Source organism: Papilio polytes, unplaced genomic scaffold, assembly GCF_000836215.1.
Source record: "Papilio polytes unplaced genomic scaffold, Ppol_1.0 DF822067.1, whole genome shotgun sequence".
Taxonomy (NCBI): Eukaryota; Metazoa; Arthropoda; class Insecta; order Lepidoptera; family Papilionidae; genus Papilio; species Papilio polytes.
The window spans coordinates 2,344,766-2,361,826 of NW_013527137.1; the positions used below are offsets into that span (position 1 = coordinate 2,344,766).

At 33.3% G+C, this 17,061-nt stretch overlaps 2 protein-coding genes across 5 annotated transcripts in view; one reads left to right on the forward strand and one right to left on the reverse strand.

Moving 5' to 3' along the window:
* Nucleotides 1–5,127, forward strand: part of LOC106106835 (G protein-activated inward rectifier potassium channel 3-like) — a 7,792-nt gene extending 2,665 nt beyond the window's left edge. The window contains exons 3-9 of the mRNA XM_013287494.1: nucleotides 1–190; nucleotides 887–1,066; nucleotides 2,150–2,339; nucleotides 2,927–3,051; nucleotides 3,517–3,622; nucleotides 3,782–4,169; nucleotides 4,643–5,127. Of these exons, the coding sequence (XP_013142948.1) occupies nucleotides 1–190; nucleotides 887–1,066; nucleotides 2,150–2,339; nucleotides 2,927–3,051; nucleotides 3,517–3,622; nucleotides 3,782–4,169; nucleotides 4,643–4,730 (1,267 nt within the window). The 3' untranslated portion in view covers nucleotides 4,731–5,127. The remainder of the gene's footprint in view (nucleotides 191–886; nucleotides 1,067–2,149; nucleotides 2,340–2,926; nucleotides 3,052–3,516; nucleotides 3,623–3,781; nucleotides 4,170–4,642) is intronic.
* Nucleotides 5,128–6,599: 1,472 nt separating this feature from the next.
* The window catches only part of LOC106107484 (G protein-activated inward rectifier potassium channel 3-like), a 17,835-nt gene continuing 7,373 nt past the window's right edge, over nucleotides 6,600–17,061 (reverse strand). Inside the window, exons 2-4 of one of the 4 annotated variants that reach the window (XM_013288353.1) lie at nucleotides 14,415–15,002; nucleotides 13,058–14,115; nucleotides 6,600–7,090 (exon numbers count right to left, since the gene is read on the reverse strand). In XM_013288353.1, coding sequence (XP_013143807.1) covers nucleotides 6,834–7,090; nucleotides 13,058–14,115; nucleotides 14,415–14,548 — 1,449 coding nt within the window. In that variant the 5' untranslated portion in view covers nucleotides 14,549–15,002 and the 3' untranslated portion in view covers nucleotides 6,600–6,833. Of the gene's footprint in view, nucleotides 7,091–7,844; nucleotides 8,374–13,057; nucleotides 14,116–14,414; nucleotides 15,003–17,061 lie in introns of those variants that run through there. The other 3 variants (XM_013288355.1, XM_013288352.1, XM_013288354.1) reach the window with 3 other exon arrangements.

Sequence of the window (17,061 nt, forward strand, 5' to 3'; positions counted from 1 at the left end):
TCCCAACAGCACTACAGAATTCATTCCCTGTCTCAACAACGTCAATTCGTTCACCGGCTGTTTCCTCTTTTCCGTCGAAACTCAGCACACCATCGGTTACGGCTCTAGAACCACCAATGAAGAGTGCCCTGAAGCTATCTTTGTTATGTGCTTACAGAGTATCGTCGGTGTATTCATTCAAGCTTTCATGGTAAGCCATGTTTTACTAAAATTACTTCTTAATAGAATCAGTTTCTTTTTCACTTGACATTCACAAAGTACATGTCTAAAAGAAACCAGATCTTTGATTATGCAAGTAAAAATGTAAAATTTGTTTAATCAGTCTTAAGAAAAATATTTGAATTTAACGTAAAATTTTAGTTAATACCAATTCTCCATTCATCAACGTACGTCGTCAACTAAGTCATAAATACTTTCAGCAGTCTATATTTTAATCAAGAAGCTCTCTATATTCTGGCAGACGATATTATTATGATAAGGAATAAGGAATGCTTTGAAAATGAAACCATATAGTTGTGTATCAATGTTAGTTTACAGGGTTATTGAATTTCGTCCGAGATATCTTCCTGCTTCGGCGCCAATATATTAATTTAATATCAAAATAAACTTGGACATGATCCAAAAGTAACGTATGAAACTGTGATCCAGATGGTCTTTTAAAAACCATTACGAAAAATACGTCACCTGGCCGCTTCAATTACTTCTTACATGAGATGGATAACGAATACTAAAGCACGTTAATTTATATTGAATGTAGAGTTTTGTAAGTGATGCACGTTTCCGATGGGTAAATGTTTCGAAATCCTAATGGGGTCAATACGAGCAGCTACATCCAGATGTATCGAATAAAACAAATGCGGCGTACTACGAATATTTCTAATTTTAGGTGGGAATCGTATTTGCAAAGCTATCTAGACCAAAGAAACGCGCCCAAACCCTGCTTTACTCCAGAAATGCAGTGATATGCCTCCGAGACGGACAACTGTGTCTGATGTTCAGAGTTGGGGACATGAGGAAATCGCATATTGTTGAAGCGCATATAAGAGCACAAATTATACGCCGCAAGGTATATTATTACAACAAAGCGGAGACTGGTTAGTGATTGGGGATTTCAGTCAGCACGCTTTTAATCTGCATCTAACCGGATTAGGTGGTCTTAGATTCATCGCACACCATAACGTAGGGGGCATCGACCTTTGATCTTAAACAACTCAAATTTCGATCCCCAGTTTGAATATTTCACAAGTAGAATCATTTTCTTTTCTCTTGTCCATAGGTGGGTCTTATATTCGCGAAGCTGGCGAGAGCCAAAAAACGAAATACAACTCTCCTGTTCTCCAGGAACGCGGTGATATGTCTAAGAGACGGGGAATTTTGCCTTCTATTCCGAGTGGGAGATATACGAAAATCGCATATCCTCGAAGCGCACGTCCGCGCCCAGATTATTCGGAAAAAGGTACCGCCCATAGTGCGTTTCTGGATTTTTTTATTTTACCGTCAGTGTCATGTTGTTGCGAATGCAATGTTATGTTTATTTTATCTGTCGTGATGTTGTTATTTTATAAAGACCCCTCTATGGATAAGCTGCAAATTATCTGTGCATGCAATGCTTGTTTTTTACACTGCTTTGCTAACAATCATCTAATGTTCTTTACTTGACTAGAAAAAGTACATTAGAATTTAAATATATGTATGATACTAATGACACTTTAATTGATGTTTTCATTTGCGTTATTTGTTTCGCTTTCTGGAATTTACTGCATCATTTTTACGCATGCCTTGTTCTTAAATGTCGATTTAATTTATTTAAATGAAAAAAACAATTTACCTTGAACTCCACTATAAAATTTAAATAATCAACGTTCAAGCAACATATGACTAATGTGTTGCGAAACATTTTGAACACAGAAAACTTCTAGAATTCGTTATGAATTTTGATTATTTACATTTTACACAATTTTACAAATTCTGCATCAAAAAACATCCACTTCAAAACATGTTTTTATCATGCATTATAGATTTATTTCTTTTGGTGCTTTTCTAACATTTAAAAGTCATGTTCTGATTGTAGTAATCTAATAGTCTCTTTATTTTTCTACTTTCTCTTGATGACAATAATCTACATATATTATTTTGATGCCATCAACAGATGACAAGAGAAGGGGAAGTGTTGCCATTCTACCAGCAGGAACTGAAGGTCGGCGCAGACGGTGAGGAAGACAGACTGATGTTCATTTGGCCGATGACCATAGTGCATAAAATCAATGAAAAATCTCCGCTATACAACCTCTCAGCTTCAGACATGCTGAGAGAGAGATTTGAGATAGTTGTTATGTTAGGTAAGGTATAAAAAGATTACATATAATAGACATTATTACCTTGGATTCTACAAAAACCTTACTCGATAACATTTTGATACGGGACCATAATATCTACTTTCAGTACTTAGGAACCTACAACTTACTCGTACAACAGCAGCTAACTTCTTACAATTTTCCTTGATATTTTTTCATTCCTTTTTAAGAATAAATTCTATACCGCATAACCTATTAATATATGCAAAGCGTTGTCTCTATTCTACGTTGTGTTGGCACTTGTCCTGTCGCGTTTTGGTCGTTTGCCCTAAAACTTGCTTTAGAAAATGCATATGTCTAAACTATTTATGCGCTTGTAATTTATACATTACATTATAATTATAACAAGATAAATATTGTATTGAAACTGTAAGAGAACGCTTTAAATGTAATCTTTAGTATTAATTAGACTACATACCTTAGGAAAGTTTGATAGTTATCCATTATTTATAAAAAAAAAATTGAATTATATAATAATATGTCTTTGTTGTGAGTCAAAGTTGGAGACACCATCTTTGTTACCAAGATTCTCAACAAGAACGATAGTAACATATTGATTTTATCATTTACAGAGGGCGTGATCGAGTCTACAGGTATGACGACTCAAGCACGCAGCAGTTTCCTACCATCAGAAATACTTTGGGGACATCGTTTTGAAACAATGGTGTCGTTCAGAAAAGATACTGGAGAGTATGAGGTATTACTAACACATTATCTTTTAAGTGTGCCATAAAAAAAAAGTAAAGAAATATTTTTTCTGTTCTCTGTTCAAATTTTTAAAATAAGGAAAAGGACCCGAACAAGTATCTTAGTATAATTTCTTGTAAAACATAAAGTTTACGACATATTCTTTCTAACACGATGTCGTCGATTTAAAAATAAAGCGTTTGGCAAACAACAATTAAAGCTTCTTTTTTAATATAATTATACAGGTAAATATGTATATTCTGCGAATATCTTGAGAACATTATCGTCGGCTAAGAGGAAATAAGTTATCTTTTCCTTATTAAAAAAGGCCGGTGGGTTTTAAACGCTTTAAATCTTTTTTCTTTTAATTATTATTCTTATGTCTTATCAGTCAAATACTTTAGTATCTGGATAGCACTCAAGTCTTCTTTTATAATTATTTTTCCTTAATTAAGAAAAAAAATGTTTTTTCCAGGTGGATTACACTCGCTTCAATAACACCTATGAGGTAGACACACCTCTTTGTTCTGCAAAGCAGTTGGATGAGCTGAGGGCAACCGTATCCACCTCTCAGAAATTAGGTACGTTGCTATGCAATGTTTTGGTTTTGTTCTCCTGTTGACAATATGTTTTGTATGAATTAGAAAAAAAAATACTTAGTCTTGTACCTTCTTAAGCCCAAATATAGAAAATGCATGTAAAAGTTGTAGAAGCTTAATAAATGTAAGTTTTTTTTTCAGATCGCATGCTAGGCACAATACCAAAGACTTTCTCCAATGACACCCTGGACCTGAGTTCTGTCGATTCCATGTCGTTAGACGAACACATTGAGATCAAAATCCCAGAAGCAAGAGTCAGAGAGAACAGGCTGATGGCACAGAACAACTTCGTGCAGCACGTCAACGAGAAATTAAAGAACCATAGTCATTTAGCGGTCGAAAATGGACAAGTACCTCTACCTAAGAACCTTTCTATGACAGGAATGAATGTGGAAGCTAAAGATATTGTACAACCGAAAGAAGGCAATATACAGCGCAGTCACAGCCATGCTAGTATGAAGCGCGCGCACGGACTGACGCCAAACGGCGTCGGACATCATGGCCCTGAGAAGGACCAGAAAATTAAAAAGTGAGTTTGCATACTAAAAATATAGACCTGAAGTGAGTTGCGCCACCAATTATATTACCAGTTGGAAGACGCTTTAACAATCGTCTTAAATTTTTATAAAACGGTGAAGAAATTTAGATATTTTGAAACAGATGAAAATAGTTAAAACTTAGGGAATATAAACAATTGAGTACGAATATTTAATAAGTACCATACAATTAAGAGAATTTAAAATATTTCATGGATTATTACTCCATTGCCAATTGTTTTAAGCGGAAAATTGCATCCGTGAAGGTTACCACTAATGAACCATTGTTCATGAATTCCGTATTAAAAACACAATAATTATTGTTATTAATTTTTACATTATTTTGTATATTTACCTATAGTTCAAATAACTTTTACTTCCAATAATTTCGAACTAGATTTTACAACTTTACTGTAAAAACTCTACCACAATATGATGTTTTAATTAAATATTATATTATTTTCAGATCTCCAAGCGACAATCACATAGTTGAAAAGATACCAGTCCATCCTATTCCGATACTGGTGACGTCACCAGCTCCAGAGCCGGCTTGACTTGAAGTATTCCAGCATATCCATGCATTAATAGCTAGTACCTACTACCCATACAGTAGTCCACATCTTCAAAATTACAAATATTAGTGCTATATATAAATGTTACACTGGAACAAATGCGAAATGTATAATTCAAAAGTCACTGGACATAATATAGCATTCGTTTGGATAATATAATTGTATTTAAATCTAGATATCTTTTACTAAATATAAATTAAGCACAATATAGAAATGTATGGGAAGAAATATTCTCATTAAGGTAAAAATATCAACAAAATAAATTATCAGAAACTTAATAAATTACACTACATACAAGAAATTACGTCTACATTATTAATACTAGCTGATACTGTGCGGCTTCATCCGCATGAAATTAATAAAATTATATTTTATTGTTTACATTTGTAAAATTATTAATAGCAAATGTCAAAATGAAATGACATGACAAACCTAGGCAATCTTGCTTCCTTGATGATGGCAGCAACTTATGGTCTCTTTCCCACATTAGGGTTTTTATCCAAAATGTTCACCCCTAAGTTTAACGGCGTGAAAATATATAGCCTAAAGCGTGACGTAAGTGTAGGGCATTTTATTAAAAAAAAGAGTTATTCGAAAATATGCTGTAGTTACTGACATCTTAGGCAACAAAGAAATGTGTGTTTACGCTTTATTATAATAGTGTAGATTAACATTAAAGAATCAAAACTTTCTGACGTCACTTTTACTAAAACGTTTACTAAAACTTTTAATGACATGATATACTGTTATTCCAGTAAATTAAAATAAAAACTTAATTTAATTGTTTTTAAGCAACGTTCAATATTTCTTCCCATATAGTTAATAATCTATTTTATTATACTAATAGATAATGAAAAAAAAATGGCGCGGCGTACTTAGATTTTATAGTATACTCTGTGCTTGAGACTGGTATTTTGCAGTATTTTTAAAATAAATATGACGAGCTTGTGCCAAATAGCATTAAAGTAATGTATTTTATATCTATAGGTTTAAATTAATAAAAAAATCCAAGCTTTGTATTTCACAGACTATGTTATATCCCATTTATATAGAACAATTGTAATATTTGGCTGTTTATGATCATTTAAATTGTTACTACGTATTCACATAACTATATTCAAATATCACGAATACACGAATTTTAAAAACTTATTGAAATACTGGCTTTACACATATACATAAATAAATGCATATGTCCCCGTGATTAGGTAAATATATTATAATAAAATTGTATGTTATATCTGCATTCTATCGGCAGTTAAACTAACGATGGATAAATCTAAAAATTTCGAAATCAAATTTCGATTACAGTCTAGTGTAAACAGTCTTATGCGAATTCGTTCCTTTTGGATCAAATCCAATTCTTGTAGATACGCAGAACTGTAAAAACAAAGTTACTATTTTACTATTGTTTTACAAATTGTAATTTTCCATTACGCGTGTATATTGTTGAAACATATACATAAATAATAAGGAATGTTTCGAGATAGAAAAATTTTATGAAAATGTTCCAACAGTGTGAACTCAATGTTTAATTGTTAGAATGTTTGACAAAAATATTTACATACTTTTGGGTAGTTTTTTTTAATTTAAGTGTTAGTTGTACTAATGCTTTGTTTAAATAGGTACTGCGAATATAACATGTTAATGTTTTATTAATGTGCGGTGTTTTCATTACTGCACTTAGGTGGAATTTAATTTATTTTGATGTCCCGATGTGAGGCGTGTAGCGCGGGCGCTGCCAGTGTAGCCATTTAAAGCTTTGTATTTCCTGATATAAAAGTATTTTAATAAAACAAATATTTATAATTATTAACAATTGTTTTATTTTCTGCATTAAGTATTATTTATATAAAATTAACAGCTAATTAGGATACTTTATTGAAGATCATCAAAGTACTATAGTATTATTTATTTATAAAATATTATTTTAAATATACAATCTATTACATAATTTTATCGACAAAGTTAAACTAGAATAGCATTTTAGACATTTAAAACTATGTAGTATTATTAATACGCTACGAGAAGCATCGCTTCTCGTCAATAGATGGCGCTTTGGCCAAACAATTCATATTCGACTACTTAGACAGCTTTCGCACTACTTTTTCTAGAACCTTGTTTCTTTTTGGTTTTCTCGTCTTCGCTTGATGATGACGAATGGTCTTCGTGGCTGTTAAAGTAGTCTGGCGGATATTTAACAATAGAGGGTCGATTTGTAAGGCTGGCTCTCCTGATAGCATCTACTACCAGTCTGTCTGCTAGATTGATGAGGGGCGATGAAGGAACTTCTTTGCCGTTGTCGTATAGAATCTCCCTAGGCAGTGTGTTGCCAGAGTAAACTGAAAAATTACAGTTTAACATGTTAATTATATTTTTAAAATTACATTCTGAACTGATAAAAAAATATGGGGAGGAGTAGTGGTCTATGTCCAACAGTAGGTAGATAAAGATTAAGTTATTGATCTTTATATGAAGAAATATTATATCGAAAAAATATCATCATCATTATGGAAGTATATAAATCTGCAGCTTTCTAGTTATCGTATAATTCTATTATGATTTTACCAACGTTTCTACAACTGTTGTTAATAACAAGATTACTCAGGATCGTTCATTCCATTCCTCTCATTATATGTTAAAGTTCTTACCTGATTAAAAGTTGACGTCACAATTAGCAGAACAAACAAAAAAGCAGCGACAAATACAGATTTCCAGAAAACATTTTTTTTAATTACTACCAAGGAGTAAAATCTAATTTTACCAATATTTGTCACTCGTGACCTAATATTATTTTTAATTGGAATATAATCCTTAACGAAATTAAAATACGTAACTTATCTTAACTTTTTTGACTAATATTTCACCATTTTATTTTAGTTCTATTATCTTAGCAACAATGCTAGTCATTTCTAGATTTAAAAAATATATCTTTAAGAAACTAAGAAGGAGAAATGCATACTCATTTAACATATTAACAGAGGAAAGGTATAAATCAAACACGAATAAACGTTGGAACATAAATTATCATTCAATATTTACATAAAACGATATAGCAAATATACAACTTTATCTATTACGTAACACAATGGATATTTCAACATAAAATTATACAATACGAGCCTAAGAACATTTCGAATCTATTTTCAAAATTGCATTTGCATTGAAATTGAGAACATTTCCGCGAATTGAAAATGAAAATTGTTCACAACTTTGTACTTTAACATAATATTTATCAACCTTCATACAATAAATATATAATACTACGCTCGACACTGGAATGTTTATTCATAAAATTAGAATTATTTGCACAACCTTTTAGGTTTAACCTTGTTATCACTGAGATTATATCCTCTAATCTATATGACTAGTTATGTAACTGGAATTATATGATAATTGTATTGGTTTCTATTAATTAATTATATCATTATTGAGACTTAAATCTAAATCATGAGATTCACTACTCTTAAATAGAACAAAAAAAAGTTAAAAACCCAATGTTCGAAAATAGAGCTATTTCGTATATCAGTTTATAAAGTGACAGTGAAGTCCCCATCTTTCTGTTCAGCTTTTGGTTCGTTTGTTGCTCTCTCCGGCATCTTCAGCACGAGGTGCTCCCCGCTCTCTGCGAGACATCACAACATACAATCAGACAAATACATAAGCATACAAACACAAAAACATAAAAACAATTGAACAAACACAAAACGTACAATTGAGACAAATACAAGGAACATTAACCTATGTGTGTGTTTAAATACAAAATAATAACTATCTCTCCGTCTTCACAATTGAAACTCAATTTATCATTAGCGCCTAGTTTGTACTAGACGTACGTAATTTACTTATTAATACGTATCTGAACAAAAAAAGTCAATAGATTAGCAAACCATATAAAAGAGAGTATTTTTTTCTAATAAATTCTGCTAATGCTAATCTGCAATACGAGCCGCTTTTACGTTTCCTAATAAATTGAACTATTTGCGTAAAATATTTGTGTCTATAGATGGTTTTTATAGATTCGCGTGCGTAGTATTCCTTATAAATTCATTTACTCATGTATTCAATCACAACGTCTAACATCTTGTTATCGTAGACAGTACAGTCAACAGGAAAAGCAAACATCTAACACACAAAACGTTTATATGAGAAAATTTGTTCTACTTTCAAGTAATAAACATTTACTGCAATTTCATCTGTTCGTTCCTATTCGTATTCAAAAAGGCTTTAATAGGAATCAAAATGTAATCTCGTCGAATAATATGTAACTTCTAGAATGAATATTTGCATTTTAGTGATACTTTTGATGGTTTCAAAACAAATAATATCGTTACACTTTCAATTGATTATAATATTACTAGCTTTCGCACGCGACCCCATCCGCACAGAATTAAATAAAACAACAAAAGTAAGTAGTTTATATGTTCTTCCAGACATTGAGCAGTTAAGGCTACAAACTCTTACCAACATCCATCCATCTAAACTTTCGCATTTATAATATTAGGAAGATAATACTATAATAGTCTAGGCTTTAGTGTCGTCAATAAAAACTTTTGCTAGACGACTAACCTAAACCTATAAAAAAAAACTATTTAAATATAGTTTTACTGCTATTTTATTCGACTAATCTTTTAATTAATTTTCCTTTTACGTTTATGAGGAAAAGTATAGTTAAAAGTAAATCTAAAGCTTATTTTTAATAATTACTATTTCAACAATCGATTAATCACCATCAAATTTTACCAGTATCATTTGATTATTATATAAAATACCTATATTTCTGATAAAGGAACTGATGATAAAGCAAATAATATTGCACATAAGCTCCGAGAGATTGCAATAACAATGAATAATATAAATTGTTAAATTCCTATCAATCAATATACTGAAATATACTATTAATATAGAAGAAATAATTCAACCAACCAGATATAATTTAGTTGTAAAAGCTAATTGTCTCACGATATTAAAATTGGAATTCTAGAAACTACGAAAGACATATTTGTAACAACAAATAGGCCTAGGATGATGACACTAAAATTTGCTGAAATAATAAGGTTCAAGGTCCAGAAAGAACGATTTACATGTCTAGACAAATCATCAGTAAAAGCTGAAAACATCAAGTAAAATGTTGCTAATCATAACAAGACAATATTAGCGATTTAAAACCATTTGTCTTATTTTCTTTAACAAATATTAGTTACAATAACTTTATAAATGCTCGTTGCATCATTCTAATAATTATAAGAATTAGTTACCGATGAATAGAAACGAATAAAGATAACGATTGAAGCGATCTTTACTAATATCATATGCAGTAATTTGCAGTGATTTAAATAAAGTACATACTAGAAGTTTCCATAAGCATCCATTCGGGTGTATGCAAATTGACCATTTAGTTATGTCGATTGTTCTCGGAGCTCATGAGGAATAAGATGTATATCCTGTTTCAAAAAGGGGGATAGACAGTGAGAGTTTCGTCGACTGCTTAAATTGACAAAATGGCACATCCTGTGTTTACGATCAAAGTAGGGAAATTTGAGTTAATACTTCTTGCTACCAGAACGTCGCAATGGAATTGTCAATTTTTTTTCGTGATCTTAATAAGATGACATTTCATTGAAATTAGACAAGCTATTTTTAAATGATATATGCATTTCTATTCAACAAGTTACCTATGTAATTCAGATTAAAGTGTACTGTACTGTGTAGATAGTCAAATTTCGAGGAACAGATTTTTTTATAACACCGATTCCAAACACATCACGAAGAGCATAAAAGCGTGTGCACTTGTCTAAACTATCGGACAATAGTTGTTCGATTGTCGATTGTTTTGCAGCCAATTCAACTGTTCAGTTGCACAACTAAAAATCGAGTAGTGTAACCTCCATATCAGCTCATAGGATTCAAGGATAGACTAAACAGTATTACGATAGCACGCTCTGAGTTTTACGTGGAAAGTCGGTCGGCGGTATAAGGTTATAAGGAATTCATAAATATTAATTTTTTCACACAAAGCAATTACAGATAAGAAAATATGCGTCATTATTAGTGATGTCAGTTAATACGTCATTCCCTTTTTTCTATATTTGATATATTTCTTTGAATGATATAAAACGTGATTTTATTCCCTCCACGATTATTACATACAATAAACAATTTCTTATAACTCATAAGGTAAATACCAAAGTTTATATAGATGGATGTTTGTTAGAGTTTGTAGCCTAAACAGCTGAACCGATCTCGATGAAATTTTGCATAGATGAGAAAGGCTATACTCATGTTTATTTGTTCAATCCCACGCAAACGGAATCGCGGACCAAAGCTAGTATAACTACATTAATAACTACATTAATATCTAACCCAAATGTTATTTAAAATGCAATGCAACTAAGTTTTTAATATATCTTAAGCATATCTCTTCATAATTATTATTTTCGTGATAAACGGTGGTTCCTCCAGAAGTAAAGAATCTAAGATAATCCATCTCGATAAGGTGACTGATAAAAGCAAAACATTCAACTCGTAACTCGCCTGCAATAATGCCTTATCATTACATATATAAAATAAGTGACAAACATATACCTCAGATTAAACTATAAACGAAAATTACATAAAAAAAACTTTATTAGAACGTGCGTAACCTCAAACTAAACTATCGCACAACTCTTTAGTCTCGCTTTGATTCCTATAAGCTTATATGGAGGTGCGCACACTACTCGATTTTTAATTGTGCAACTAAACAGTTGAATTGACTGCGAAACAATCGACAATCGCACTACATTTGTGAGAAAGTTTAATCAAAGCAGTGCGTCTGCTTTTAATTATTAACGTCTAATGGGTAAATGTGAATAAAAACCTAGTTTTCCTTCACTAATCTCAACTATTCTAAAGATTCTGTTTAACTGTAAAGAATAATTTAATTTAATTTTGAAAGGTCTACTCGGTCGAGTCGACGTACTCGTGCTACGATTTTTTGTAGCACCTGTCTACGAGGCACAGTTTCGTATTCCGTTTTACAGAAGATATACACTTCCGCATATTATATAAAAATAAAAATATGTTGCTCCTTAAACAATCTAAGTTATTTTATGTTCTGTGGATTTTAATTTACAAAAATATTATTATTATATGGAATATATATACATATATGTAGGCTACTCTATGCCCATGTATATTATTGGAAACTCCATAGCAATTCTTGTAACATTTCCATCGGCAGTTTTTCTTACTATTGAGAATTTTATTACAAAACATATTGCGCAATGGACTCAAGCACAGGCAGGTGTTTATGTCACGCTTCATAAGTCATAACGTAAATAACGCACATCGGATATGAATAATATCATATTGTTCTAACTTGATGCATTGATTTAGATAAGTTAGCTACATATAGTATTACTTACACAAAGCAACATTTAGATATACTTTTATTGTGACCATTACCATGTTACCGCAAGTTACTTATTCATTATTTTTCTACATATAAAAGAAAAGTGAATTGTACAAAATAGCAATAATTTTTTAAAACGGCCGAGTAGTTTCTGAGTTATACATACAAAAATACAAATCTTTCCTCTTTACAATATTCGCATAGAAGTATAGATATTTTTTGGCATAATTGTTATCATAGGAACCATCAATATTCAGTCGTAATAACCGATTATCTTTTTTAATCGTCATTGTTTTGTTTAATCGTTATATTACAAATATTCTACAGTGTATAAACAATATTCACTACACGAACTTTTACCTATACTTATTTGTATATGGCTCAGTCTTAACAGGTCGTAACATGTAGATGATAACTGCTGTAAACTACAACTATACTAGTAAATGAAATTTATTTGCATGTAATAAATATAGTATCAGGAGAGTATAAAAAATTCTTTACTTCATTTAATTCTCTACGTTGTGTTATCTTTTTAAAAGCTAAAGAACTTATAATGTATACTGAATAAACAACAAACAACTAATTTATTTCCATAACTATCATAGACAATAAATTAGGCATTATCACAGCAAAGAAACAAACACAAGACGTCTGTTGACCCTAGATAAATAATAATAACACAGATAAATCAGAAGGAGAATGGCAAGCTGCGGAAATATACTTTGTGCAAGTATTCGAACCTTACGGTTCAGTGATCTACATTTATATTACGTGGGGATTTTTAATTTGCATAAAACAGGTAACTCAAATTTTAGTTACATTCTTGACTTTAAGCATTTTAACGCATATACAAAACACACACATCAATACCGACCGCCACATTAAATTAGATTCCATTTAAAAAAATGTAACTCACCAATTGATCTCCGATCAGGCTGGTTCCCGTAGAACTCGTCCAGCTCTTTAGCAGAGCAAAGCGGCGTGTCCACTTGCGAGGTCTCATCGAACTTGGAGTAGTCTACTTCGTATCCCTGACGCTCCCGGTTATAGGACACAAGGGGTACGAATCTATGTCCCCACATTATTTCACTAGTCGTATAACTGGAGCGGGCCTGTGTAGTCTGTCCTGTCGACTCAATAGTTCCTTCTAATATGACAACTATCTCGAATCTCTCCTGCAGAACGTCGGCCGCTGACACTCCGTAGAACGGGCTTTCGGCGTTTATCCTATGCACCATTGTGATGGGCCAGATAAAGAATAGATTGCTATCGCATCCGTCGGCATTCAGCTCCAATTCAGTCTGATAGTGAGAAAGCAGCTCGCCTTCCTTCGTCGTCCTGGATCGTATTAATTGAGCTCTGACACTAGCTCCGATAATATGCGACTTCCGCAAGTCTCCGACACGGAACATCAAACACAGCTCGCCGTCGCGCTGGCAAACGACGGCGTATTTCGAAAACAGAAGAGTTTGCGTTCGGTGCTTCGGCCGCGTCATCTTAGCGAACACGATGCCCACCATAAACGCTTGTATCATAACACCGACTATACTCTGTAAGCACATTATGAATATGGCTTTCGGACATTCCTCTGTTGTAGTACGCGAGCCATATCCTATCGTGTGCTGAGTTTCGATACTAAACAAGAAGCAGGAAGTGAAGTCGTAAATGTTGAACACGCACGGTTTCCAGTTAGAGGATTCTTGCATGGGTGGAAGATGGTCGACTTCCAGGTCTCCGTGTGTGAAGGCGATTAGCCACCAGATGAGTGCGAAGCCGAGCCACGAAAGGATGAAGGAGAGAGTAAAAACGAGCAGTGTCCATCGCCATTGTGCGTCCACAAGAGTTGTGAACATATCCTGCAGGAATCGTAGTCGGCGCTGGGATATGCGGGACTTGAGTATGTTGCACTCGCCATTTTTAAGTATGGCCCGACGTCTCGTCCTGCGCGTGGCACCGTGCCTGTGCGACCGACTCCTGTAACAAAACACGGAAATATATTTATAGCGTCGTTTCGACTCGACGACTTTTGTTATTCATAGCTCAGCTCTATATTACATGTGTTAACTAATGTGACACTCTAGTGATCTATGCTCTACGCTAAGGATAACCTTCGTTAGCGTTAACATCGTTAATGAACTTATGGAATAACATAATTCTAAACAATAAACATGTAATTAAACATAAAATGTGGGAAAGCGGACTATAGGACAAAAGCGAAACAGTACGGAGTGGATTCAGTCGGAGACGGCACAGGGTGGCGCGCTTCGACGAACCTCTTGCTGACTGTTGGGTAGTAGACGCCCGGGGAGAGGTTCCCATTGGCGGGCACGGTCTTCACTTTGAGCCACTCGTCGGGCAGGAGGTGGGCCTCCTCGCGGCAGGCGGGCGACTCTGGGTCTGCGTGCATATCGGCTGTGTTGTGCGCTGCGTGTGCGCGGCTCAGACGCGGCGCGACGTCTGTGCCTGCATCCCCCGCCGTATCTCCTGAAGCATCGCGCGATAATGTACCGATCACGACCGCCGCCGCCGCGTAACGACGCGCTAAACACTTTATAATTGTATCGCGAGATACTATAACGAAAAATTATCAGCTCGCCACGGAAAACAGTTTTCAGTTAGTGAGTAGTTTGACGTCGGCGCGGGTATAGGGTGCGCGCTCACGTTTATCACTCAAGATACCAAACGACGTTGTAAAATAGTTTGCACAGAGTCAACTGGTCACTCACGTACCGAATATATTCAAATTAAACATGTCTTTATGTCATTTGTCACTTACTTATGAACAGTACGGAACTATTATAGATTTTATATTCTTTACGTCACCACTTTACTACGTTTACGTTAACACACAATAAAATACACTGTAAAGTATTACAACCATAATATGATTTAATTATGACAGAACGAGAACTTAAGATTTTCTTATTAAGTTAGCATAAACAGTGCTTGTATTTAAAATTAGACAGTTGGAAAGACCTAACATACAATTAAGCTGTAATACGTATCTTCGAACGAAAAGGTTAGATTAGATCATAGCTTAGATTATTTAATATTTGGTTCTAGACATTAACAGGATTAACTTTTCATACACTGAATACTTTTGTAACTTTACAAAATTACTTGCAACTTTATATCGCAATAACCTAAAAAATCCTTGATAAATACCGTTATCATTATTTGGAAACAAAGAAAACCGCACTTTTCTGATTACCGACAATTTCCTTCCTCGTAACGACACTACTCGATCATGATGTCATTACTTTACTAATATTATAAATGTGAAAGTTTAGAAGGATGGATGGATAGATGGATGTTTGTTAGAGTTTGTAGCCTAAGCGGCAGAACGGATTTCGATGAAATTTGGCATAGATGTAGAAGATAGTCTGGAAGAATACATAGGCCATTCACTTTTGTTTTTTTCAATACCACGCTGACGGAGTCGCGGGCGAAACTAGTAAATATGTAATTTTATACGTTTCCGTCAAATTTAAACTTAAAGTTCTGAATTCCACGTTATTTCACCTACAACTTTTTTATCTTCTACACTACGCTGATTGTTGCATTTTATTTCTCTTGCTAGTAAATATACAAGATTTTTTGAACATCCTTTAACATAATCAAGATGGCCGCCCACCCCAAACCATTTCATTAAATAGCTAATTTGACAGCGTGCGAATTGGGCTGCTAATATCAATCTTTTTCAACACTAATTTGTTGCTCTCGAGCAATTTAGATTCGAAGGCCGCGCGGGACATAAAGGTGCTTGTTTATATTTCAAGATACACACATATTAATTTTAAGAATATTCTAGGCTCAAAGATCTGTTAAAAATGGAATCATAGAAAAACACTGAATATTACTACGGTACTGATTTACTGAATGGAATTTTTAAATCGGGATATTTATAAAATATTCTAGATGATAATTTTCCAAAAGTACCTTTTTATTTTACTTTACAATTGTATATGGCATTATATAGTTTGCATTTATATTTTTATTAGTTCAGGAGTTCATTTATAATTAGTTCAGGAGACAAAGCCCCATTGAATTTTGTTAAAAATGTATTTTTGTCCATTATAGAGTTTTTTTTATTTTTATTTCAAGTAAACAATCGATAAGGAGATAAAATCGATTTAAATATATTTGTATGATTTAAATTAACGCTTCTGTTAGAAACACGCCTCCCCTCTAAACAACCTTAAAATATAACGATCACGATTCGCAAGTCTTAAATAACATATTTACAAAATAAGAGTACATAAAAGATTTCCATAATTCATTAAATCTTTGCCCCGCCTTCGCCTCGATCACGATTTGTTATTTATTTATTAAGCGATATGTACTGCGGAGTTTGATTTCGTGAAACTGAAATCAACACCTAATTGACGGCAATCGACTATTTTCCGTAAGTAAAATCATACTAATATTATAAGTGCTAAAGTTTATATGGATGGATGGATGTTTGTCAGTTTGTAGCCTAAACGGCTGAACGGATTTCGATGAAATTTGGTAGATGTGGAGGATAGTCTGGAAGAACACATAGGCTATTCACTTTTGTTTTTTTCAATGCCACGCGGACGGAGTCGCGGGCGAAAGCTAGTTATTACATAAATAAAGTAAATTCAGTGATAGAAACTGAATAAAAAGACTATTCATCATCGTATAATAACCGAAACTTACTAAAATCCTCAAAGTGTTACTTAGTATATGTTTACATTCTTTGAAACATGACATATGTTTGCTTTTTCCTATGTATATCATCTATAACTCGATTTAGACAAAGCTAAGCATAAATATTGTCAAGTCCTTTATCCCAGATTTACAGTTTTAACAGAGTAATCTTAAGACTAGAATGAAGATCGACAGGGAACACGCGCCGGTGCTAGCAGAGGACGTAATATTAGTTTCACACGAAGGCAA